This window comes from Nestor notabilis, unplaced genomic scaffold (assembly GCF_000696875.1).
Source record: "Nestor notabilis isolate BGI_N333 unplaced genomic scaffold, ASM69687v1 scaffold12853, whole genome shotgun sequence".
Lineage (NCBI taxonomy): Eukaryota > Metazoa > Chordata > Aves > Psittaciformes > Psittacidae > Nestor > Nestor notabilis.
Genome location: NW_009921530.1, coordinates 13,663 through 40,528, shown reverse-complemented (window position 1 = coordinate 40,528; position 26,866 = coordinate 13,663). Strand labels below are relative to the sequence as shown.

At 37.6% G+C, this 26,866-nt stretch overlaps 1 protein-coding gene across 1 annotated transcript in view; it reads right to left on the bottom strand.

Moving 5' to 3' along the window:
* Positions 1-26,866, bottom strand: part of TDP1 (tyrosyl-DNA phosphodiesterase 1) — a 43,989-nt gene that overhangs the window by 3,894 nt on the left and 13,229 nt on the right. Inside the window, exons 11-14 of the mRNA XM_010011205.1 lie at positions 24,894-24,960; positions 19,200-19,307; positions 17,607-17,709; positions 7,813-7,927 (exon numbers count right to left, since the gene is read on the bottom strand). Of these exons, the coding sequence (XP_010009507.1) occupies positions 7,813-7,927; positions 17,607-17,709; positions 19,200-19,307; positions 24,894-24,960 (393 nt within the window). The remainder of the gene's footprint in view (positions 1-7,812; positions 7,928-17,606; positions 17,710-19,199; positions 19,308-24,893; positions 24,961-26,866) is intronic.

The window sequence follows — 26,866 nt, the reverse complement described above, 5'->3', positions numbered from 1 at the left end:
TCAGGTTCCTCCCATATAGCAGATGTTTTGCTTAGTCAGTAAATTGTGTAATATCTAAATCACAAATTAAGTTATATTCCTCTACTACAGCAAGCAGCTTGTACTTTTTTCCACACAAAGGTACAAAACAACCCTGGAGTTATATCCTTTTGTGTAACGTACATCTGTTGTAAGAAACTTCTCAATAGGGTAAAACAAAAGTGATGGGGAAATCAGTCCCTACATGCACTAAATGAAATGCTGTACCTTCATGAGAGGATAAGGTCAACTTGTAAGAGATATAATTGCAACTGAAATGTGACAATGGAGCTCAATGAGAAGACAATTTTATACAACAAAATAGTTGTACTCATCTGAAAGGTTCTAGAGGGAAATAAAAATCTGAGTATTACCAAAGGCACAAAGAAATTTTTTTTATAAAGATATCTTGCAAAGTAAGATTGGCTGTTGTGTGCATGGTTCCCAAATACGAGATTGGATCATTTTCTGGTTTCCTTCAAAAGAACTCTAATTATATCACTGGTCTATAGGTTTCTTTTCTCTTAGTATCATCAATACATTTAGCTTTCTTATAGTTTTTTTTTTTTTTTTTCCTGTTATGACAGCCTGAATCTGTTGGTTAACAACAGAGGATTCCAGGAGATAGTTGTATCTATATAGTTTATCTGTCAAGGTATTAAGCAGTACTATCAGCTATCAGGCAATTTTTTAAAATTTTTTAAAAATTTTTTAAATGCTTTGCCCTGAAGATGCATCTGTTGCCCACAGATGGGCTTCTAAAATTCAACTGCAATTGCTCAAATCTGCAAAGAGTTAATAACATACATGTTGCACACAACAAATGTTATTTGCTAAAAACTAATGAGGTTCTTTGTCACTTCAGAATGGGAATGATCTTAATCTTTATTTTAAAACTGCCAGATGTAAAACATGCATGTTATTCCCTGCAGCAAGAGAAAGATGCAAGCTATGTATATCATGAATAATAAAGCTGTTTTGCGCTGGTAATTTAAAGCAGCTGGGAAGAAAAAGTCTAAAGGAAAAATGACCAGGTAAAATTCTCTGCGCAGCCTTAACTCTGATCTGCTAGGATGACATACTGTTACATCTCCTCAGACTTCAACTGCGAATCTTACATTCTGCACAAGAGGGATCAAATCACATGGAAGTTCAACAACTAAACCAGGCATCATACATCTACCCTGAAAAAGAATAACTGAAATAAAGTGCTTTTGAAAATTTTTTAAATTCTTGGGTTAACCAACCACTGAAGCAAAATATTGACCCTCCAGTGAATTTGCCGTATCATGATGATGCTCTCAGTTAATGATCTGAAGCAAATTTTGGAAGATCCCTCTAGCCAAACACAAGATCTGAGCTCAAAGAAATTGGCTAGTAACATGTGGCGAATCAGATCAGACAATCTAGTGGCTCCTTCTGGTCTTCAAGTCTGTAACCCTACCAAAACAATACTTAGTCATGGTCAAACTAAATGGCGAGACTTAAGGTTTTTTTTCCTCTCATATGTGTTAATTTCTTCATAGTAATTATAAAAAGCTTTAAGAAAATCAGGTTTTGCTGAGTACTCAAATGTTACACTTGGACTCTGGGAGGCCACTTGAGGAAGCATGTGATGTCAAGCTGTCTTTAGAGACCTTCAGTGTCAAACTACAGGTTTACCTGTCAGTAATGATGCTTTGGTTCCACCTAAGAAGGAAATGTATGCCAACACAGACCAAGATCAGTTCCAACCCCTGCTCCTGGCCTGCCTCAGTATATGAACTACAATGATAATGTATACTTTTCGCTTGAAACCTCTAAACGTACTCAGATTTATATTTACCATTACTCTGAGTGATAAGTGAAATATTTTCTATTCAATGTATTAGTATCACTGGCACTAGAAACTAGCTTCCAGTTGTCATCTCAGAAGAAAGGGCATTTTCTTAGAGTTTGTACCATATTAAGCATACTGAAAGGACTTGAAGTTCTCTATAAATTCATATGGGATGCTGCCAGTCAAGTTAGTCAAGTTCTTTCAAACTCTAGAGAGTGTACAGGTCCCATATAGCTATGAAATACTAACTGGAAAAAAGGAGGTTATTGAAAAATGTGAATGACTTCCCCTGAAGTTGTCTTTCTTAACTTCTTAAAAAATATTTTAATTACTTGGTGAAGTGGACAATTCTAGAACTTTGGACAAAAGAAGAAAATAAATGTGTGAGAAAGGTAGAGATTGTGTACAGTGACATTTTCCCAGAACTTATCTGACCAGCAGCTCCTGTAAGGGAGCTCAGAGTAAGAAAGGATTCCTCTAGCTTAGGTGGACAAAACACCGATTTCTTTCCTTTAGGAAATCTGTCACTAGTACAATGCAAGATAAATGAAAATTATGGCCATTGTTTAAATAACGGGATACACACAAATATCTAAACCTACCAGAGTTGTAGACAAATATGCCATGAAGTATTTCTTGTTTCTATTCAATACAACAGCAGTTTACGTGTAATAAATAAGATGGAGTGTAACTCGTTTCCTGAAATCACCACACTCCCAATTCCCACTCATTGAAAACTAGATGAAATATCAAGCACTGAATATCTCAAGATACAAAGAAAAGGTCAATTTGCTCTTCCATGTAAGTGTGGCAATGAAATATTGAATAGTCAGCCTGGCCTTTCACAAGGGAGAGAGCTGTTCCTGTGAGACATGTTACAGATCCTTTTGTGCATTCTTAAGAAAACTAAATCACAGCTGTCAGAGGTTGAAAACTTCAGCTAGGGAACTAATGTATTGCTAAGTGGACTGTTCATTTCTCCACAATGCTTGAACATGCATTAAAGCAAATTTCCATCTCATTTGCCCACCATTCAGCCCTCTCATAGCATGAGATTGACAGCTTTAGCCCCCAGTTATCAAGGGTAAAATAGATTTTCCACTGGAAAATAATGAAATATATTTTTAATACATTCTTACAAATTGTGATAATGGCTCAGGAAAGAAATCTTTAACAAAGAGCAAAATAACCAAAGACTAATTTAATTCATATAATTGGCATATACAGAGGGTAATATGCAGTTTCACTCTAACTTTAGATTAAGCTGAACTGAGCTGGAACCTGCCTTGTTTTCTTGCATATACACATGTTTTCTGTATAATATTAGTCAAATGAACAGCCAGTTTCTTTCCTTGATATAAATACATACACCAAAGAGAAAACTGGATGAGAAATAACATGTTTCCCAGAGATTACTTACCCCCCTACTTTATGGGGTTTTCTTCCAGAGGCTTTAAGCAGTTCCACAGCATTTTGACTTAAGAGCTCAGAAAAAGCTTATATAAATTCCTGCCTTATAACCCAGTCACAACTCAAAGAACTGATGATAAATGTATTTTTAGCTCATGCCTTTTCAGTAGTGCTGTAAGGCAGTTCTGCAATAAATGCATGAGATTAAAACATCTGAAATCTCACAGAATAACAATGCAGACAAACCTTACAGAAATGTTTCGCCTGCTGAGATATCCCTAAAAAAGCACAAAAGGGATGAAGTAGCCCAAAATCCTGATGCTTACTATAATACAACAATAATAATATGGTTTACAATACATGTAAACCATAGATTCACTGTTTCATTGAGCTAATCAACCATCATTATTTTCTGACAATTTTTAGGTAAAAAAGTATTTTTTCAAGCATTATAGTGTGGTTTGTTGGTGGCTTTTTATCGTCCTATGTAGTTAAAATTAGCTATTCAACATGAAAATATTTCTCTCAAAGAAGAAATATTACAAACTCATCTCAACTTGATGTGGTCATGCTGTTACCAGCTATGATTTCAGACCCAGTTAAATTTTATTCTCTGTTCCCTTCAGAAAGCTCAAATAACTCTGGCACAAGTAGATGGAGTTTACCTGTCCATGTATTGTAAAATGTGGATTTGTGCAAGTCTGAAATACAGCTGAAAGCTAAATGAAAACATCAGGAAAATTTCAAATATGTTATGTGTCACAGAGGTGATATATCATAATTGCCCTACCAGTGACATCTGACAAGGACCAAATTATTTCATTATCATTGAACTTAATGGACTTTAAAAGACTGTGGATCAACCTCATGAACTATGATGGCTGAAACCAGACAGATAATTTACATCTTTACTGATAAGTTTATTATTGTACGTCCTGACACGTAGTTTACTGCTTTTCAAGATGTGTTTACTTCTCTATAACAGTTTTCAAGCTGGAAGTCTAGTCCCACCTAATAAACACCAATCGATACGACAGAAAGCCATTATGACAGAATGACAAAGAATCTCTGCAACTATATCATTTCCATAAACTAAGGAACTATTTTTCTTTCACTTTGTTACATTGGATAATAACATAATTCTGTAACATTGAGTATCTCTGATCCAAGATTTGAATTTGCACAAGTACAAGAAAAAACTGTATTTTGGTATAACTATCTTCTACTTAGAACCTTACACAGCAAATGTATGGCCCTGCTCCTATTTGTTCACTATTCCACCCACTTATCCTCCCTCCTGCTCCTAATAGATTTTTTCTAATTATATGAAAGTGACGTGTACTTCGTTTTCCCACGGATAGAGAATCCGAGTTCATGGAAAATCCCCCAGAGCCTTTTCTCCTTCAATTATAAGGATCAGTCAATATGGTTTCTTTAGGGAAAAAAAATAATTACGTGCATTTTTGCTTCTATTAAAATAAATCTATTTATAGCAGTCTCCGGAGAATTGAGAGTTGATAACTGTATTGTTAGGGACAAATTATTTTATGAGTCCATCCCATAACATGGGAATTCTTTAAACATCGTTTCCACCAGGATGCTGAGCAACTGAAACAGAATATTCAGGAATTCAGGAAAGAGATGTGAAAGGGCACAGACAGCAGATCTTGCTTCCATTGCCAAAGCCTGGACAACTTGAATTCTGTCATCTGTTCATAGAGAAATATGAGACCCAAAAGCTGAAACTACAGACAAGTTCTCTACAGCAATAAGCTTCCCATGCAAAAAGAGAAAAAAAGGATTTGGAAAAAAATCTTTATGTTTAGTTGAAATATGCATAAAACTTACTGACTCATTACAGTAAATACAGGAATTAAAACAAGAACAATGTTAATGATAGAACTACACTCTTGCATGGGGATGATAGTATATGTAACACATGGATTCTGATTTTGAATCTTTGTTTCAAAATTTCCAAAAATTTAAGTATGACCTTTTAGAAAAAACTTTCAAAACCCATCAGTTTGAGCATTAGTTAACCATTAGGTAGCACACATATCCCAGAGCACAACGGGCAGCCGTAGTGTATTTTACCCCTTCAGTTAGCTAGTATCCCAGCACAACTCCTGCCACCACTCCCAAACAACACTCACAGTACTTAAATGGACAGCACGGTTTATGCTAAACCAGTATAATAGATTGTATTAGCACTTCTACATTAAGCTAGCATTTTCTCTTCAGAAAACTGAAATGCAATTTAAGAATTCTTTTAAGCAAGTAGTAAGATCTTAAAGCAGAAAAATCATCTTTGCAAGTTACAAAAGTAGCATGCCTTGTACTGAACAGGTGAATGCCTGGCTGTATAGCTGGTGTCATACTCAAGGTTTTGGCTTCTATGATCATGGATCTACCTGTGAAAAGCCAGGTTTGCTGGAAGCTGATGGGATTCACCTGACCAATGAGGCAAGAGCCTTTTTGCTATGGCATTAAGAACCAACAGGGAAACACTTGTGAAATGCTGCAGAAGAATCAGGGCTTGTCCTCTTAAAAGGTGACAGTCAACAGCCCAGCTAAGTGCCCCTACACCAATGCACACACCATGGATAACAAACAGGAGCTGGAAGCCATTGTGCAGTCAGAAAGCTGTGATCTAATAGATACTGCTGAATCACATCACTGGAACACTGCAATCGCTGGTTATGAACTGTTCAGAAGGGACTGGGAAGGAAGAAGGGGAGGAGGTTGCCCTCAAAGCCAAAAAGAAAAAAAAAAAAAGTGGATTAACTGCACAGAGCTGTGTTTGAAAAACAGCAATGAGCAGGTTGGGAGATCAACCAGTGGTGAAAAATCAGAGGTCAGGCCAACAAAGAAAACCTCATGGTTCATGTTCACTACAGGCTGCCCCATCAAAAGTATGCTGCTGAATCATTCCTACTTCAGCTACAAGTAGCATCATGCTTGCAGGCTCTGATCCTGCTGGGGGACTCCAGTCACCCTGAAATTACGCATTTTTACTTTTATTTGCTATGTAAAACTCTACGTCTATTTACTTCTTAGCTTTTAAATATTTTTTCACCCTGCATCATGTGTTAGTTTAAAAAACTTGAAAAAGATCTGAGTTGCTATAAACACTATCTTTCCTGAGCTCTTTATTACTATCCATTATTTCAAGCTCCGCTGTAGATGACACCTTTTTCAGATCATGGCTTCTCAAAAAAAGTTTGTCACAATCTTTTTGCATTAAAGAACAAAAACATAAAACCCAAAATAATGCAGACTGTACATCAACACCATTATCCACAATGTATTTTTAGGCTTTGGGGCCACCATCACCCCATAGCAGCACTTACTTAGCACTTTCCTGATTTGCATGTTGTAGAGAGTCTTGGGAGCTGAGGAGGTTGAGATTGTGTAAGTCTCTTCAAGTGTTATGAAATATAACCCTTTTGCCCTTGCATGAGGATTTCAACACAGATCTTCAAAATAATGAAGTCTGAAACTATGAAATATAGAATGGAGCAAAAGCAACTTTTCCATCTTCTGATCTGTAGCAGTTCTTTCACATTTGCTCTATGGTATTTCTTTCTCACCCCACTTCCAAAGGACTAGTTTTTTCCTAACACCTGCTCTCTTCCAAACAGCCCTCTTTTAACACTCCTTCTCCCATCAGTTCTGCAGAAAAACATTTCGGTTCCATAAAGAGTATCTATTTTCCTAATGTATACAAGAATCTCAGAAAAAGAATGAAAAAGTAGTATTTAGTTTGTTGATCCAAAACTTGAACAATAATGAAAAAATAGCACAAAAAGACTGCATAGTTGCTTTCTTTGAAGTCACAAGCAGAATGTGAGACTGATATAGCCTCAAATGCAGTCATGCCACAAAAATGTTAAAATAAAACTTTAGTACATAGCAGTATTCCAATGACTCAGAGTTACTCAAATGAGTGTCGTGGTTTAAGCCCAGCCGGCAACTTGGAACCACGCAGCCGCTCGCTCACTCCCCCCCCTTTTTCTTCCTCCCCCCGCTCCCGGAGGGATGGGGAGGCGAATCGAAGTAATGTAACTCCCACGGGTTGAGATAACAGCTCTCCAGTAACTAAGGTATAACACAAACCACTACTGCTACCAATAATAATGATAAGAGGAATAACAAGGGAAAAGGACACAACCGCTCACCACCCGCCGACCGATACCCAGCCCGACCCGAGCAGCGATCTGGGCCTTCCGGGTAACTCCCCCCAGTTTATATACTGGGCATGACGTGCTGTGGTATGGAATACCCCTTTGGCCAGTTTGGGTCAGGTGTCCTGTCTTTGCTTCCTCCTGGCTTCCCCTCCTCTCTGGCAAAGCATGAGACTGAGAAAGTCCTTGGTCGGAGTAAACATTACTGAGCAACAACTAAAAACATCGGTGTTATCAGCATTGTTCCCAGACTGAAAATCAAAAACACAGCACTGCACCAGCTACTAAGAAGGAGAAAAAATGACTGCTGTAGCTGAACCTAGGACAATGAGTTTGCTTCATATATAATACACCAACTTTTCTTCTGAAGTCACACCTTACCTTTGCTTCCATACTGTTCTGGTGGGAGGTCAAAAGGTACAGGAAAGTATGTTGCTGGATTATCACTTTCTGAAAGCATTTTTCCTTTCACATGAAAGTAACCTTTGTCCAATCCCTATAAAGGAAGGGATACATACAGAAGAAAGACTTAGTAGCTTCAGAGGGAAAAGACAAACCTAATCCACAATTGATTATTTCTCAGTAAATTATTTTAATAAACAAAATATTTTTCATTTATTATTGAGATTAGACTTCCCTGTCTTAACAGCTCAGCTTCTCTCATTATTACTATTTCAGGCTCTTCTAACATTCACTGGCTTGGCCCCACAGGTGGGTCCACAATAGATATACTCTACCTTCTCAGTCCCTTACACGTATACTAATCTGTTTCCACATTCACTAGGTAAACACACCATGGCCTTGCTTGTGTAAGCACTTCTATCTACATTGTCTAAGGTCTTTGCAATAGGCTGCCATATCAGCAGCATACCTCAATACAAGACGTTGCTGCTTTTGCATAAATGCTTACAGACACTGAAATAAAATTTTAATTATTAAACAAAACACCTCTAGCATTTAATATTTAACTAAAGGGAAACGCTTTTAAAATTTTCTCTTTGCCGTTCAGTTTCATCCAGACTCCATTAGAAGTTCAGTGTGCTTCATGAACTGAATTTAAATTCAACTTCTGATACAGAAACAAGTTTTCCAACATGTGCTTTTCAGATGTTTTTGATAACACTAGCCATATACACTATGACTTTAATGAAGATTTGTAACTGCTTGCATAGAAGTTTCAAAGACAACACTCACATTAGAATAACAGTGGATTTCAAACAAGATTAAGGACTACAAAAAAACTATAATACAAGAGCAGATCGATTTAAAGTGATTCAAGTAACTTTGGTAGATGATATTGCTTAGTCATTTCTCCAGAGAAATTGGATCCCATTCATAGATTATAATGAGTTATACAAAAGCAAATCTCTAATACTGAGATTTCCAATAGCCTATTGTCAATCAAGTATAATTTGATTAGAATAGATTAAAAGTTTAAAGGATATCAATCTTTTATTAGTTATTTCTAAGACACTACTGAACAACTGGATTTTTCTTCCTAAAAAAATCCTGGAATAGTTTGGGTGGGAAGTGACCTTTAAGGGTCATCTAGTCCAACCCTCAGCAATGAGCAGGTACATCTTCAACTAGACCAGGTTGCTCAGAGCCCTCACCAACCTGACCTTGAATGTTCCAAGTGTACTCAATGGGTAACATGTTCCAGTATTTCACCACCCCCATAGTAGAGAATTTCTTCCTTAATCTAGTCTGAATCTAGCCTCTTTTAGTTTAAAACCATTCCCCCTTGTCCTATGACTACATGCCCTTGTAAAGGTCCCTCTCCAGCTTTCTTGGAGGCCCTCTTTAAGTACTGAAAGGCTGCTATAAAGCCTTCTCTTCTCCAGGCTGAACCCAGCTCTCTCAGCCTCTCATAAGAGAGGTGCTCCAGCCCCCTGATCACCTTCATGGCCTTCCTCCAGAGCTGCTCCAACCTGTCCATGTTGTTCTTGTGTTGGGGGCCCCAGAGCTGAATGCAGTGCTTCAAGTAAGGTCTTATGAGAGCAGAGTAGAGGGGCACGATCACCTCCTTTGACCTGCTGGTCACACTCCTTTTGATGCAGCCCAGCAGCACAGTTGGCTTTCTAGGCTGCAAGCTCACACTGCTGGCTCATGTCCAAACATTAATGTATACATTATCCAAGCTGTAGAAGCCATCAGTTCAAGTTTTACTGGATTACTGTTTTGTGATAGTACAAGCACAATTCTTAATTACCACTAAACAATCCCATATAATTCAAATATACATACTGGCTGAATTTTTAGTCCCATCTATATGCAATACTTTTACAATACTGTAAGTTCTTCCTGGCTGAAGTTTTACTTCATCAAATGCTAGCATTTTAAGTTAGAAGCAGCATTATTATTCTTAAGATGACATTTAAATTGCAAAATAAAATGGCTTGTATGAGGCTTGACTGCCCCAAGCACCTGTAAGCTTCTCTCACCTTCTACATGCAGCTGTAAGAGAAATGTGGAATGTCAGAGAAGGCTTCTCTGCTACATTGTGAGTTGGTTCCTATTTTACAATGAATTTCATATGCAGCCTCTTCAAGAGCACCCAAGTTACACACCTGTTGCCTGGTACCATCCGAGTTTAAAATCTGTATAACCATAGCTATCAAATCAGTGTAGAACACCTCCTACATAGGCGTCTACGTACATACATAACAATCTCAGTTTAAATCCAGTACCAAGAACTATGCCGCATGTATTCCATTCCAGTTCGTAGCAGGGGGTGCTTTTCACACATGAAAGAAAAAAGCACCACTTATAGTATATTTTAATCTCATTTTCTTTCCTGTTACCCATCTTTTTTTCAACCCAGTAATGTTTTTGTTTCTGCTTCATTTCTTTTACCCTCTGTGCCCTGTTAATTACTTCAGTGTTTCTTCCCAGGCATTTTACTTCTTTTTCTTGTTCTACACCTTTGCCTTCCTCTTCCTTGCTCTTCCTCAGTAGTCACCCATTATATTTCCTCTCCTCTGAGAGTCTTCTTTCTTCTCTCATGCTGTCTTTCCACTCCACTGGACTCCATCAGTTGATCCTAAGTTGCTTTATTTGTCCATCAGAATCTAACCTGCAGAGATCTTCCATTCAGGAAATGCTAACCTAAGAAAAGATACTTAGTTTTCCTCAAGACACTGTGGAGTAAGAGTCTGGGTTATGGAATAATTTTTTTAAACAAGACTCTCTGAGGAGATTCACATGCTTTTAAAAATAAATCTCACGTGTCTATCTTCACACAGAAGTTGAAATAAGTCACACATTTTGTCTGTTTTAAGCATTTCCTGGATGTCGGCAACTCTCATTGCTACTTCTAAAATAGAAACCAGCAGGATCTTGCCTGAAAAAATTTTCCTCCCTTGTAAGTTTTCCTCAGCCATATTCTATTATTTTGTCCCCTCTCCAACTATATTGTGTTCTTTGACTGCTGCTCACAGCAATATATTTTGAAGGGTCGAGATACATTTCTCAGTTGGGAAAGCATTTTTTCTTTTTGTACTTATGAAATTTTATAGTACATTAGCAGGCATTGGGAGAATGACTGGAAAAGTAGAATAGCTTCAAAATTCTGCTTTCCAGCCCTTCCCCCTCCCCAAACATAAGGCAGATTGCAGACTATGAAAAAAAAAAATCACATAAGAAATCCTATTCAAGTGCAAAATCACATTGATATCACTACAGTATTTTGAAGCAGGACACATCTGGTTATTCCACTGGATGATTATGAGACTACTCTTTCCCATGCCAGTAAACAGAAAAAAACCCCACCAAACTATTTTTAGGTCTGTTTTTACCCCAAAACTATTTTTAGCCCAGCAAAACTATTTAAAAACTCACTAGTTTTGGCAGGAAAGAATTAAGGATGCATACAAACTTTATAGTAACCATGCTTCTCTGGCCAGAATACACAATGAAATCCTTCCTCAATATTGACATGCATTTATGCAAAACAAAGCTTTACTCAGCTGTACCAGAACATTTCTAAGTAGCCAAAAGAAGTGAGAAATTCAGGTCCCTAAAGTTGTCAAACCACAACCAAGTACCACACATCCACTCGCTCACTCTTCCCCCTCTCTGCCCACTGGTGTGGTTGAGAGAATTTCGAAGTGGTAAAACCTGTGGGTTGAGATAAGAACAGTTTAATAACTGAAGTGAAATATAGCAATAATAAAAAATAGGAATAAACCCCAGTGATAAAAAAAAGGAACACACAATACACTTGCTCACTACACACCAACCGAAACCCAACCTGATGCGGGCAGCGATCTGGGCCTTCTGGGTAACTCACCCCAGTTGATATACTGAGCATGACGTGCTCATATGACAAACCCTTTTGGCCAGTTTGGGTCAGGTGTCCTGTCTCTGCTTCCTCCAGGCTTCTTGTGCCCTTCCTCACTGGCAGAGCATGAGACTGAGAAACTCCTTGATCGGGGCAAGTGGTACCGAGCAACAACGAAAACATTGGTGTGTTATCAGCACTGCCCTCAGACTAAAGCCAAAACCAGCTACTGGGAAGAAAATTACATCTATCCCAGCTGAAAACAGGACAAAACCCAAAATTCCTTGGCTTTGAAAAATGCGTTTCTGGGTGTCTTTACTGCTGGAGTTTGAAAACCCTGCAGCAGTTCTGTGACTAGTAAAAGCAAGGCTTAACATCCTAAAGCGCACATATAAAATCTTGGTTTACCTACACTGTATTTATTTCCCCACACCCACTCTATTTCATACAGAATAGAAGATTTCATCTGAAACTAGATAAACTAAAGAAGAAAGTGGTACTACATTACTTTGGGAGTTAATGTTACAGTCAAACAGCTTAACCTACTTGATTTTGGCTCTGGTCTAAGTTGAGCTATGACTGAAGGTGCTTGGTTCAGTTGTTTGAACTCAGCAAAAATTTACGCAATTCAGTTCTGATGATCAGACACACACACATAATGGCTCGCTGCTCTCTAATGAAGATGCAGCTCACTCATCTCCACAGGCAACTATAAAAGGATATACTACTCATTACCACTGAGTATTCACCAAATAGTATTTCAGATTCTGCAACACTGTGTTAGTTGTCTGTGACCGATTATCTAGATATAATTGTATCATCTGATAGCACTTGGTAGGCAGTCATGGGTAAGTTCTCAGTTTAACAACAACTACTATATTTCTCTGTATTTTTATTTCCAAAGCTGACTGGCTAGTACCATATTCTTCAACAGACCTTTCAGAAGATTTAAGTATTCCACAAACTTATATACTATTTTACAAGCTCAATTTCTCTTAGAACTTTATCAGGCATGGAAGCCTGACAGTTCCAGGATTTAAAAAATAAAAAAAAAAATAATTATGCAACATGCTTCCCAGAACTCCATACTGTTACTTGACAGGGTGCTCTCACCATTTTACATCTTAAAGATGTAATTTATTTCAGCCTCTGGAAAGGAATCCCCAGCAGCTGAAAGAGCAAGCTGAACCCGAGTGAGAATAGAGATGTAGGAGGTGAGAAACAGAAATGGAGACAGAAAGGGAAATGCAGTTCAAACACAGGACACAATCTTTTTTTATGAACATTATTTTTTAATCAAGAGAAGCTTGTGATCTAATGTCAGCATCAGCTGACTTTTCCCTAGACACTAAAACTGTAAGTGGTAACAGCTGCTGCTACATTGAGAACAACCATTCAACATACTTTAAGAGTCTGAGAGGCCAAGACCCAAAGTCAAAGCGTAAGTTCTGGAAGCATTTTAAAAACCAGATGAAAACTGGCAGTCAACAGACGGCAAGTGAGGAATGATCCACTTCCAAATTTGTATTCAGCAGAAAATATAAGGTACAAACCGCAGAGTTCATGGAGTTTTTAAGATTGGGAATATTAAGTGTGTGCTATCCAAATCCACCAGGGTACTGTAGCCAATTGTCTAAGGCACTTGGATTAAGGCTTTAGTCTCTTTGTGACCATGGGTTCAAATTGCACAGCTGCCAGGAATCTTTTTATGGTTGGACTCTATGACCTTAAAGGTCTTTTCCAACCTAACCTGTTCTGTGATTCTACAGGTCTTACCATCTACCAGAATAAGTGCCATTAGCTTTGTGATCAAGCCGCATGAAACAACCTAAAGAAACAGAACTATCAGAAATTGGCAGTATTAAGTTGGCATTCTAATAGCCAGAACATACAGAGTCTCTTGAGGCCGAGGAATGCTCAGTCATGTCTCAAAGCATTTAATCTTGTTTGTATTCTGTATATTTTTAATTGCAAATGAAATCAGCCAAAACCAGGATACTTTAGAAAATTTCTTTTCTACAAGTGTCAGTCTATTCCTAGTTCATCATTATCTTCACCTAAGACTACTCTGCCAGATAGAATGTTAAAGCCACACTGAACCAACAAAAGTCTTGACAAACAGACTAAGAAACTTTCTATGCAGACTGAACTGCAGGGTACATTCCTGAAATAGATTCACCAGCTAAGCGCTGCAACTTGAATATCAGGTAACTGCATGTACATAAAACAAGTATTAATATTTGTCTCTGACTACCTCCTTGTTATCAGGTATTATCAGGTACTTCCCAGTGAAGAAAGGAAAGGCAGCTGCAGTCCTTGTCCCCTCTTTGCTCCTATATACACCACACCATGTGATTACTGTCAGTTTTCACAATTATCAATATTTAGGAAACCGGGAAGAACTAAGCATTCTCTTCCAAAATAGATAGTTAAATATTCTTCCAAGTTTTAGATGAGCTTCACCTAAGCTGTCTTCTGAGAGGTCTGAAATTCAAACATAAGACTCTCACGCACACTGGCAGATTTTAGTACAGCTGCCTGTACAGGAGCATGTGTTTGTGTGCTTTCTGTATTTATACAAGACAATAGTTGTGAGGGCTGTCAAGAAAGTATTGTACTTGCACAAAGCATCTTTATATTGCATACATTTTAATTACACTATTCAACAAAAAAAAAAAATCAAATAAACTTTACCACAAAATGTGTTATATGCAAATTATGGGTTCTCATGTGCACACATTTCTGCCAATTCTGGATGAACAACTTTCTCATTCACTTGCTGAATAAGCATTAGAGGCTAACCTATTAACATACCACTTTGCAAAAAGCACAGCAGGTCAAACAGACTCAGTGAGTAAGGAGAATCTTAAGAACATCATTGTGTCACAGATTCATATCTGGATCCGTTTCTCCAGATTTATACTTGCATCACATGTTCACCTTCATCCCTTTACTCACTATCCTCCCAACCCAAATGCTACAGAAGAAAACAGAAAGGAGAGAAAAGCAGTAAGAACAACCAATCTCTACCCTACAAGCAACTGAGCAGGCTAAGGGTTCTTCAGCCTACCAAAAGATAAAGGTCTATAGAAAGAGTAGTATGGGAGAGGTGAATAGGGATCCCACAGTTACTACATCTTTCAATGCAAGCAGGGGAAAACCATGAAATAAAACTAATTTTCAGAACTCCGTACTTCATGTAACATTGTTCAGTTGTGGAACTCAGCCAAAAGTTTACAGGCATTTAAGAGAAGACAAGAGATGCTAACAGATGAGGCCTTTAAGTCAAGACATCTTCAGGGATAAAGAACATGCCTGACCATTATATTCTTCCACAAGTATCTGCTGTTGGCCACTGAGAGCTATGTGATGTTCCTTTGATAAGACAAAACAAAACCTTCTGGTCCCATAACAGTGGCTACTTTAAAGTGACCACCGTGACAAAACCTGAAAGATCTGGGGGCTTGGCTCTACAATCTATAGTGCACAATACAACTTCCTCAGCCAGGTCCTAGCCACTGACACATGTAATTTACATGTATTTATGAAAATACATACAAAACTTCACTGATTGGTCTTCTCCACAGGCTCTGGTTCCAAAAATAGGCCAAAACGTTATCTCAATGTGATCCTACACTCACCTCCTTGCTTTCTGACCCCTTGAACTTGCCCTTCTTACCTTCTTCCTTGCATTAGTACTCAACATGATCCTGCTAAGCTGGCTCATGGAACAACACTGTAAATTTGAGCAATTCTTGGCCAGTCTGAGCTGGTTTAAAGCACAAGGAATCCACTGAGCGCTAGTGCCAGTACAAGTAGGGAGTGACAGCAGCCTTCGACAGGCTGCTATCGTGGTAGGGAGTGGTGATTTGTGTGTTGTTTCAGGTGTAAGTGAAAATCTTTCAGATTGCTTAGATCTGAAACAGGTATGACGACTCTTGGCAAAAAGACTAACTCAATTATTCCTGATTTTCTACCCATTTGAAGCATATTTTCCAAAACTAACAATGCATGGAAAAGCCAGAGCAGGGATATTCAAGTTATGTAAAGTGAGTATGCAATCTGGTGATCAGTTATGTTCATACCAAAAGCTTCATTCACTACAAGCAATCATACCAGTACCATATGTAAATTTGTTGCTTCGCAGCATCTGGAAATAACAGTAGCCAACTTCTTAGAACATTTTTTTGTCCCTTAAGGTCAGTTGCTGTTAAAAGTCAAATCTGTTTGTACTGTTCTTTTGCCCAGCACTTCATTATTCTGTTATTATTAGTTGTTTACACAAATGATGTTGACCTTTTTCTCTTTTTAGAGTGCAGTGATATCAAAACTAATGCATCCCACCACAGGAAGTTGTAGGATTTTTCTTGTTTTGGTCTGATCAATGTATTTTCGTTAAAGGTCTTGTTCCACATAAACCATGCTGAAGAACAATGACTGAGATGGTCTCTAAGGTTCACAGACTCAGAGACCACATTACTACATAAACTCCTTAATAAATACCAAAAGTGAGATACAGGAGTTCTTTAGTTACAACCCGAAACCAATCTTAATATTGCAATCTTAGGAGACCACAATTATACAGTTAAAGTAAACATTTTTACAATGTCATACTAGTAAATGTTCATTTGGGAGTACATTACTAATCAACATAAATTACAAGACATTATCTGAACATCCATGAACATTATCTAGGAAAGGTGTATTCTTCATCAGGAAAAATATTTCTAAAGACTTTTAGTATATAAATGCTTTTTCAGATAAACTTGCAATTTCTTCTCTGGAAAATAAGGATTTTCACACAGGGCAGTCTGAATGATTTCTGATCACAGATTAACTACTGTTGATAACATTTCTGTACCAGTAGGTTCACCAGGAAGAAGGCAGGAACAAGAAATTCACATCTCCCCACTATCAGGCAGTAGATCTAAATAAGACAAAAAATAACCTTAAAGGGAAGCTTTTTTTCTTAAACACAATGCACAATTAAATCATGGGACTCACTACCACAGGATTCTGTAGAGGGCTAAAAACCAGCAAGTGTAGTTCAATAACGAACTTAATGTGTTAAGAGAATAATCCGAGTTGTGGCTACTTAACCATCATGGTCTGGAAAACCTTAAAAAGAAAAATCAGATGGAACATACACTAAAAAGATCACACACACTGCTTATTGTGCTAATCCCCATGGCATCTGCTACGACTGAACTAAGACTAGACTACAAGGTAGATGGACCTTAGTTACCACAAAAAGGTTTCACGTCTCCTGATCCTCCACACACTAGAAGTTATTTCAGGTCAAACTTGTCTTCTACAGACTGAGCTGCTGTCACGTAGGTTTAGAAGATACAATGCTTCAGCTTTTGAACAGCCTGTTATAAAGACATTCTTAAATTTGCACCAGAGATTTTACCAGACGCATAAGAAAAGTTGTCTTCAATGCAGAAAGTTTTGAGAAGAGACAGTCACATGGCTTTGCAAATGCATTTCAGGGAAAGAACAACAACAATCAATGTAACATTAGGAATTGTTTTCAAGTTACAATCTATACGCATCACTTCAATGTGAATATGCACTCGCAGCCTAGTTTTAAGAAGCACAAAAGATGGCATTGGTTCATCCTTTCCACCAGCTTTTAGTATATTTTACAATTTAAAATATTATTGCCTTTCAGGAACATGACAAAAGTCACTTTAATACCAAATCCATACTTGCTGTGTAGGAAAACAGACTGTTTCTACTTTATAAAGACTACCTTGTGCAACTCCACTTGCTATTAGCTTTCTAACCTGGAAACACAGAACCTGGTAAGTAGATTTAGTCACATTAGCATTCATCAGTATTTGCAGATTCTCGGTATATCCCAGGATTTGTACTTGAACTATGAACTTACAAATGCTGAAGGCAAGAAAAGGACTCCAAGTTCATAAGAGCGGATCATCAGTTGGGTGCCATTTTTCTCCAGAGCTCCCCAAGCTGCTTTAGATAGGTTAGCACTGCAAGGAGAAAGCAAGCACTTCAGTAAGACAATCTTCACAGAAGCAAATGTTCCTGTATCACAGCTGTAGCAATACACTTCTAGCAGGAGAGCTTCACTTCTACCAGAAGAGTCTTTTCCGTAGAAAGTAATTTTGGTGTTATTACTTATCGCTATTTTTACAGCACAGTGGGAACAGCAGAAGCATACTTGTACAACACATGTGGATAATTATACAATCCTACTTGTGTCATACAGATCTACAAGACTAATTCAGCTTCTTGAATGTTCTCTGCATCTTCTTTCTTCAGAAAAGAACTTGGTATTAGTAAATAGCTTCAGTTTGATGACGTAGGAAGAATAAAGGCCAGTTCAATTATGACTAGTTTCATTACAATACGTTAAGTACAGAGCATTTTTGCAAGTGTTAAACTATCTCTCATTCCTAGCATTTTTTCTTTGATATATTTATGAAGATAAGTATTTATTAGACAGGTATTTTTATACAGCTTTCAGCACCATGTTATAGTTAATGCTTCCTCAGTAATCTGCTGTGAAGTAGACCAAATTGAGAGTCAAACAGTAAGCGCAATTCTGTTGTCAAAATCTACTTCTACAGCAAAATGCAAAGCTTAAACATTACTTTTTAACTGATATACTGGATGCTTTTTGATACTACCAAATGGTGGAATAAGAAACATGGGAGGGGGGGGAGCAACCATGAATTTCTGTATTAGGTGGACCAAGCATCACATTTCAATGACTTAAATCCTTTAAAAAGCACCTCAATCACTACTGCTATTACAGACAACAGTACCAATGAGTGATGAAAGTTAGACAGCAAGAATATAAAGAGGATAAAAGATTAAAGTGACTGAGAATGTAAGAGTAAGGATATAAAGATCAAAATCCACAATATATAGGGTTGCACAAAGATCAGTTTTGGCAAAGCTGAAACGTGTAGTTTTCATTAACAGTAAGACAGTCTCCCCACATGTCAAGAAATTTCTTGCTCCCTCTTTTGGCTTCTTTAAGAACCAAGCAATAGAAATACAAAGCTAGGCTTCACTAGACTGCTGAACAGCTCAATCTGACGAAAGGTCAGATTCCAACTGCTAGCTATCTACATGTTTTGTAACGATAAGGCAGCACAAGGATAAATTTCAACTTAATCCACATCTATTTTTACAAACCTGCACATTCATGTAGTGCATGTTAAAGAAACTTAACCCAAGATTTAAAAATACTTATCACTTCAGCTGATGCTGAAGCCTGAAATTGGCAGTTACAGCTCAGATAAGATTATGGTGTGACTGTAAACAGTTCCATAACAAAATCACTCCAACCGGCAGCCCCCAAAGGGGCAATGCAATAAAGAAACATTAAATACAGACAAAAATTCCTATCACTACTTACTGTCTTGTGAGGATTACAGGAGTAACCCACCTGGGCCTACAATTAACAAGAATTTTGTATGTGACTAAGTGAGAGTGCATGGTTGTCATTTACCTTGTAACTAAGAACCATGCAATCTTCTGGAAGTCAGGAGAAGATCTCATGTATGTCTTAATGTGAGGCATAGCTTGACTTCGACCTGAGACTTCGGCTGACCATTTGCTAGAAAAGAAAAGGAATTCTTTTCATATACAGCTTTATTTTGAGGTCTACAAAAACATATTCATACTACAGTAACATATTGTCAGTAATACTACCCTATACTTGTCACATTTAATAGTCATTTCCCTTACAGAAATGCTGAAAACACTATAACTGAATTTTTAATCCTGAAATCCAGCCTTACTAGTAGTCAGAAGGGCAGGATTTTCTTTCTCTACAAAGAAATCAGACAGATAATTCTCCTCAGTATATCAGGCTCTCCTAACAAGCTTTTCCATTCCTCCACTCCAGCTAGCACACAAGAAACCAAGTCCAAACTTCCAGCCAGTATTTCTTTTTTTGAAGACTATCATGCCTTTAAGCAAAGGAACTTGGCACCAAATTAAACCTTACAAAATTCTTGAAACTTACTACAATTCATTATCATGAAGTAGAGGAAAGGAGCAACTGATAGATTGTTCATACTACCCCTCTCCTCTTCCCTTTTCTGTGCCTCTAAGCCACTAATATTTGAGGGCTTAGTAGAGAAGAGGTCATATCTATGTGTATATATAAAAACTAGTTTAAAACAACAAGCCATTGCTGGGGTAATTCAGCATCAACATTACAGAACTAAACTGTAAACAAGCATCAAATATATGCACATAATTGAAGGTATATAATCACAGTATTTAGAAGCACTTTCCACTCTCAGCTTAGTCTTCACACACAAGCAGGAAGAAGGCTTCTAAATACACATCTTCATACACTTTTCTTTCCTCAGTATGAACATAATAGGCTCTGATTTTGGTTGTCACAATCTTACTTCCCTAATTTAGCATTCTTATAAAAGGCAGATAAAGAATCAATCAGCTCTGAAAAATCTCATTTAAATGTTCATTTAAAAGCCTGATAAGACTGAAGTGGAAGGGCTGGAATTATTTACCAAAGTTGACTTTCAGGACTAACTTGCACATGAGTTAAGTCAAGAGGTTTTGCAGTTCAGGGGTCAAGACCTACTTGAACAACCCTATACTGTGATAGAAGAAAGAAAACTATTTCTGAGAAATGGTCCTGTATTCTTGAAGGGCAAGACCTTAAACATTGTATGTACATTTGGAGCAGACAGACATCTTTAGATTTTGATGCAAGCCACACTGAAATCTGTTTCTGAAGACTAGACCAAGATACATACAATATAGAAACAGCCAACCAAACTTACAGAATTCTCACTTTCCATATTGTAAAACTGTAAGGCTATACAGAGTCAACAATTCTTGTTAATAGCTTTTATCTTACAACTGACAGTTTAGGCAAACATAAATTTAAGGCACAAAAATAATTAAGTAACTCCAGTCATATTACAGGAATGAAAACCAGGAAAAACAGAATTGGGAATCAAAGACTGATTTTCTTTAGATCTCACTGCCTTACTCAAGGACAAACTGGTTTAGCATGAGTATTACTGATTTTCTTCTATTTACTAACCACAGTAATCTAATTGCAGTTAGTTTCAATTACAAGTGATTGAAACTGGTATTCCAGAAAGTTAAAATCAGAAAGGGAAGCACATATTTTGGCCATATTTTCTCTAATAGGATGGCATAAATAGGTAAGGACAAAAAGTGACTATGTTCTCTGATCATGATTGGTTTGTTCGGGTTTTTTTAGTGTGTTGCAGGTTTGGGTTTTTTTTTGGTTGGTTGATTTTTGGTTTAGGGTTTACTTTTTTAAAAATAGTAATTATTTTACAGAAAAACTCAGATGATTTTGGCAAAAGCACTATTAGCAAAGAAGTATTTAAGAAATGTTTTCTCTTCAACCTAAAAGTCAGCTTACCCTGAAGACTGCATAATGGAATGACAAGCCAAAAGAACTGGAAGCAGTTTCAGATGGGTACAACATCTCATTTAATCTGTCCTTAATACAGCTAAATTTCAGCCTCACCATGGAATTTTCCTGGCATAATTTAGAACATAAAAAAGCCAAAACAGATTACAAAAAAGCTTCAAGTAAAATACAAAAGCAGTTGCTTTGCATAGCAAAGATGAAAGCATATGCCAATAAAACAATATCAGGACGCTACTAGTCAATTTGATTTAACACATTTTAAGCTGTAAACAGCTTAAAAGCTTGTCATCAGAATGTAGCCGGCAGAGGATGTACACAGGACTGATCTCACCTTGCAGTAAACTTCAGGCACATTCAATCTCGGAGATAAACATGGTAACATGAAACTAGCTTTGAGAAATCTTATGGAGCAGAATCACAGCTTGAAGTAGTTACTTTTTTGATAGTCAGAGGTCATGGTACCATGTAAACTAAAAGCTCAAGTGTGGGGTAAGGAAAAGGCATATTATCAGAATTTGAACAGTAAACTTGAAAGCCTTTTTGCTGGGGCTTTTTTTTTTTTAGTTATTTTTACACTCCTAGGACTAGAACTCCTTATCACTCATACAACTTAATTTAGACTTTAAATCCCTAATGCTGATATTTTATCAGTAATTTGCTGCTACTCCCAGTCTTCTGTGCCATTCAAATCAGCAGCCTTTCTTTATTCTTTTTAATTACATAGCCTCTAGTGTGATGACTAGGTGCACTGAATTGAAGAGGTAATCTACTTTCTAACTCTTACAACAGCTTTTGCCCCTTCCATCCCTCCATTTTTCCAACAGTATTTTTGAAGGGTGGGGGAAGAGAAGAAAAATGTTCTCTACCACTAGTAAGGTATCTTGTGCAATACAGAAGACACATTGTCCACACTTGCACTGCACTACACTACAAATGTGAATGCTTACAAGTTGTTGCTTTTATATTTATTCAACCACTTGCAAAATTTCAGAAATATGGTTTTAAGTGTTTGACAAATATTTCTTTTAGTCTGTGATGAATTTTTGAGTTTGAAAAGGAGACTACACTGCAATCACAGTGCATTTAGCTGGAAGACACATAACAAGTATTAATTGCCACTAGTGCCTGATATTCCTTGCACAAATGAGGTACATGAGCAGACACAGGCACCTTTACAAATGGAGCTATTGAGAAAGGGAAGCCAAATAATCCTAACATCCTGAAAATTCACAGTGCAGACACACTCAACCATAATTAAAGCCAGAAATAACTCATTTTCTACAACATCACCTCTTCCATCACTCAGTTCTTACTTCAAAAAGCAAATAGGCTTTCCATCTCGAGATACTGGCAACAAGGCTTGAGCATAGTTAAAACAACTCACACCATTAGTCTTGACCATAAAAGAACAACAAGTCCCCTGTGTAAATGCTCTGTATCTCTCACTTATGACATCAGGGGAAAAACACTGTAGTTCTTCAAACTGAGAAGAAAGATGTCTTCAAAACTCTACAGGCCTAAAGAGCACAAAGCTCTAACACAACTATGATTATGGACTTGTCAACAGCAAGCAAAAAAACTCTTTTCAAACCATCTTCTTCCATTCTTTCAAAAGAGAAATACAACAAAGTAACTGCACAAACATAAGGTGCATGGTATTAAAAGCCAACCAATTAAAATAAGTATTAAAATACAATTGTTTATGTACTGTTAAAACTAGTCAACTGTTTCAAAAGCATCAATTAACAGAAATCATTAAGCATCTCTCCTTATCGATCAGTAACACTGAATGCTGAAAGGAAAACACCAGCAACCCTATCAGAGAAACAACTGAGCAAATTAAACCATTTACACAGTAGTTAATCTAACAAAGCAGTCTAGTAATTATTCGCTATGACCAGAAAAATGAAATCAATATTAAGTTTTAGTTTAGTTGCCTTATTCTTTTGAGAAATTACAATTCAGAGCTGCATTACAGGTTAAATACACTCAACTGGCAGAAGACACAGAAAAGCAGACCACAGACATAAAAATTGTATGCCTGGGGCAGAGGTTCTACCTCTTTAGGTGAGACTATAGGACTCCATTTACCAACCCCATTAAAATCTCTCGCTACTTGTAAAAAGGATCTATTCCCTCTCCTTTAAGTATAGAAGTATTTCTCTCCTTTCAACTCTGGTAGGATCCTTGGTTTCTTGTTGGTTTTGTATTGTTTTCCAGCAAGGTAAATACAAATTCCTCTAACCCCTCTACTGCCCAAAGCTTTGCTTTATGGCAAGTCTTTAGAAGAGCTCATCATATATTTAATCTATTGAAACAGGACCTACCATTTTCTATGTCTCTTGGGTTACCACACATAAGAAGCCAATGTGTATCATCTGCTCTACAGCAACAGTTTACATGCAGGCCCTCCTCAAGGAAGCGTCCTGTATTACTGCAGGGTAAGAATATGCATCTGGGTGGCCACTACAGAGCAATTATGCAGGGTCAATTGTCACTGGCAAGCAAGTTGCCAGATGAATTTAAATCAGCCCTTTTGTCACCACAGCAGGACCATAGTATGCCCAATGAGACAAGTATGTGAGTATTTTCTCACTGAACAGGAATAAATCAATGGCTAATGTCATAGAATCATAGAATAGTTAGGGTTGGAAAGGACCACTCCGTGCACTAAAGAGACTAACTAAAAAGAAAGTTGTATTTTTCTTCCAATAATAGTACTCTCATAAGATATATGCTTATAGAAACTGAACTAAAACTGCACAAACGCCCCAGTTTTACAATCTCCTCTTTTTGAATCATGACTGAACAATCTCAAAAGGTGCCTATAGCTTTCTTCCCTCCCTAAATATGCTCAGAGGGCACACTTCAAAGGCAGGAGAGACAAAGCCTCATATGCTTTCTGTTCCAGTTCCATTCCTTGGACATCGACCAGCAAGACTCACAGCAGCAATCATGTTCACTCTGGAATGGAGGAAGCTCTCTGAAACTAGACACTACATTCTCAGCCCTCTGAATACATCTACACACACATACACAACTTCACACACTTATATGGGTAAAGTATCCTACCAGAGCAACTTTCACCTGGAAGAGTTAAACTAGTGAAAAAGAGGGGAAGCTATGGTCTTGTAAGATGTTACCAGATTATTTTTATTTTTAATCTGTGCAAAACAAGTTTTCCCATTGTTCTCAAAACACACAAGTTTTTAAAGCTTCAGCCTGGGGGAGAAATCTAACATGGAATTTGGCAAAATCAGTAGCAGGGGAAAATAGAAGTTCTTAATATAAAACGTCAGGCACCTTTAACAAAAGATATTACCACAAATAAAAATTTTTGCAGCAGGACTGCTGCACTCAAGAAAGCCCTCCTAACCCTGCTGTGGCACAGCTGAAATCCTGTCAGTACTGCAGCACAGTGGGAAAGTGAAATAAAACTGTAAATTTAAAAAAAAAAACAAAAAACAAAAAAAAAAAAAAAAACCAAAGAAAAAAAGAGAGGAAAAGAGTAACATTATTCCAGTTCAGAGACAGAAAACTTAAAAGGAAGTTTACAGAATCAAAAATCTGGTAGTGTCCTCCATTAGCAAGCGTCTCATATAACTATTAATAGGTAAGTAGCACATTTGAAGGTAAGCCCTTGCTTTTAACACCTGAACATTACAGCATCCCAAGTTTAAACATACAGTCTAAGAAAAAAAAAAAACAACACAACAAACAAACAAAACAACCAACAAAGAATTGAGTTCTACTTACTGAAAATAGGAATGCAACCACAGCTGTTTCTGTGCTGTCTGTATACTGTACGGAAGTGAGCCACCAGCTTCAGGAAAAAATAGAACATGTACATTTGTTTTCTGAAAGACATTCTAAAAGCAGCAAGAATCTTGGGGAGTAAGCGATTTGTACTATCCTCATGACTTATCAGAAAATTGTTCAATGCTCCAATAATATAAAATGGTATATAGTTTTTGTTTTTTTGTTGTTTGGGGGTTTTTTTTCAATCTTATAATTTACAAAGTTTCTAAACACTAAGTAGCAGATTTACACTAGGAAGAAGATAAACTCTATAGGCTATAGAATTGAGTCCTCTTAGAAGATAAACATTTATGGGTAATTTTTTATGATACCACTTGATCTAAACAGATTAGAATCATTATCCATACAAGCTAGAGGGAATAAAACAAGAAACTTTCAGAAAAAGACAGACTACAAAACAACATTATTTTGAAAAGCAAGAACTTCTAATGAAATTGTATTTGTATTGATTTGGTCTCTTGTTAATGCAGGTTGTGATTTCTTGAAATGGATTTAAGAAAGAAGAATCAGCAACACTAAATTATATTAGTGTTCCGTATTAGAAACAAACTACATGCAAAACCTACTACATTCAACCTGTCCTAGAAGACACCGTAAAGACCCATTACAAATGCTTTACTACTTTCAGGAATTCGTTACCTGCAGGTGTCTATGGAGCTGTTCATTTGCGCTCACACAAAATTATGTAATTCACCAAGTTATTCCACAATATGAAAGAAATTAAATTAAGGAGCCACTATGTAGAATGCATCTCTGACTTTCAAGAATTATCAACTTTGCTAAACAGATGCTATAGGCAACCAGATGTATTTCAAAAGACTCTTAATTGTGGGAGCCATAGATACCTAAAAACTCACTGGCTGCAGTTTCTGTGTATGTCCAACCACTGCTCAATTCAAAGGAAAGAGAACTGAAATCATTCCTGCCAGCCCTGTGTTCAGGGTGTTCAAAACACGCCACCTGTCAGAAGAGTTCAACAGCTACTCCATACTACACAGGAACATGAGTATCCAGCTTGGAACAGCAACATGTGTATAGATGCAACAATGCCAAAGAATGACCGAATTGTTGAAGTTGAAAGCACGCACCAGAGATCATCTAGAATAATTCACTGCTCAGTACAGTGTTCTGGCAGGTTTTGAGTATCTCCAACAAGAGACTCTACAAACTCTGAGCAACCTGTTCCATTTAAACATCAGAAAACATTTTGCTGTAAGGGTACACTGGAATCTCTCATATCTCAATTTGTGTCCATTACCTCTTGTTCTTTCACTGGTCACCATGCAGAGAATCTGCCTCTACTTTGCATCCTCCTATCAGGTACTTATACACACTGATAGGGTCTCCCAGCAAAGTTCTCTTTGCCAGGCTGAGGAATTATGCAGTGCTCTCAGCCTCTCTTTGTGTGACAAATGTTCCAATCCCTTCTCTTCATGGCCTTTTGCTTGACTTGATTCAGTATGTTCAAGTCTGTCTTGTACTGGAAAGCCAGCAGTTGGACTCCAGATGTGGTCTCACCAGTGCTAAATAGAGGTCCTGCACATGGGTGAGGGCAATCCCAAGCATAGATACAGGCTGGATGGAGAATGGATTCAGAGCTGCCCTGAGGAGAGGGACTTAGGGGTCTTGAGTGACTAGAAGCTCAACATGAGCCAGCAGAGTGCACTCACTGCCCAGAAAGCCAACTATGTGTTGGGCTGCATCAAAAGCAGCGTGACCAGCAGGTTGAGAGAGGTGATTCTCCCCTGTACTCTGTTCTGGTGAGAGCCCACTTGCAGTAGTTTCTTCAGCTCTGAGACCCCCAGCATAAGGAGGATGTAGAACTGTTGGAACAGATCCAGAGGAAGTCCACAAAGATGATCAGGGGGCTGGAGCACCTCTCCTATGAGGACAGGCTGAGAAGGTTGGGC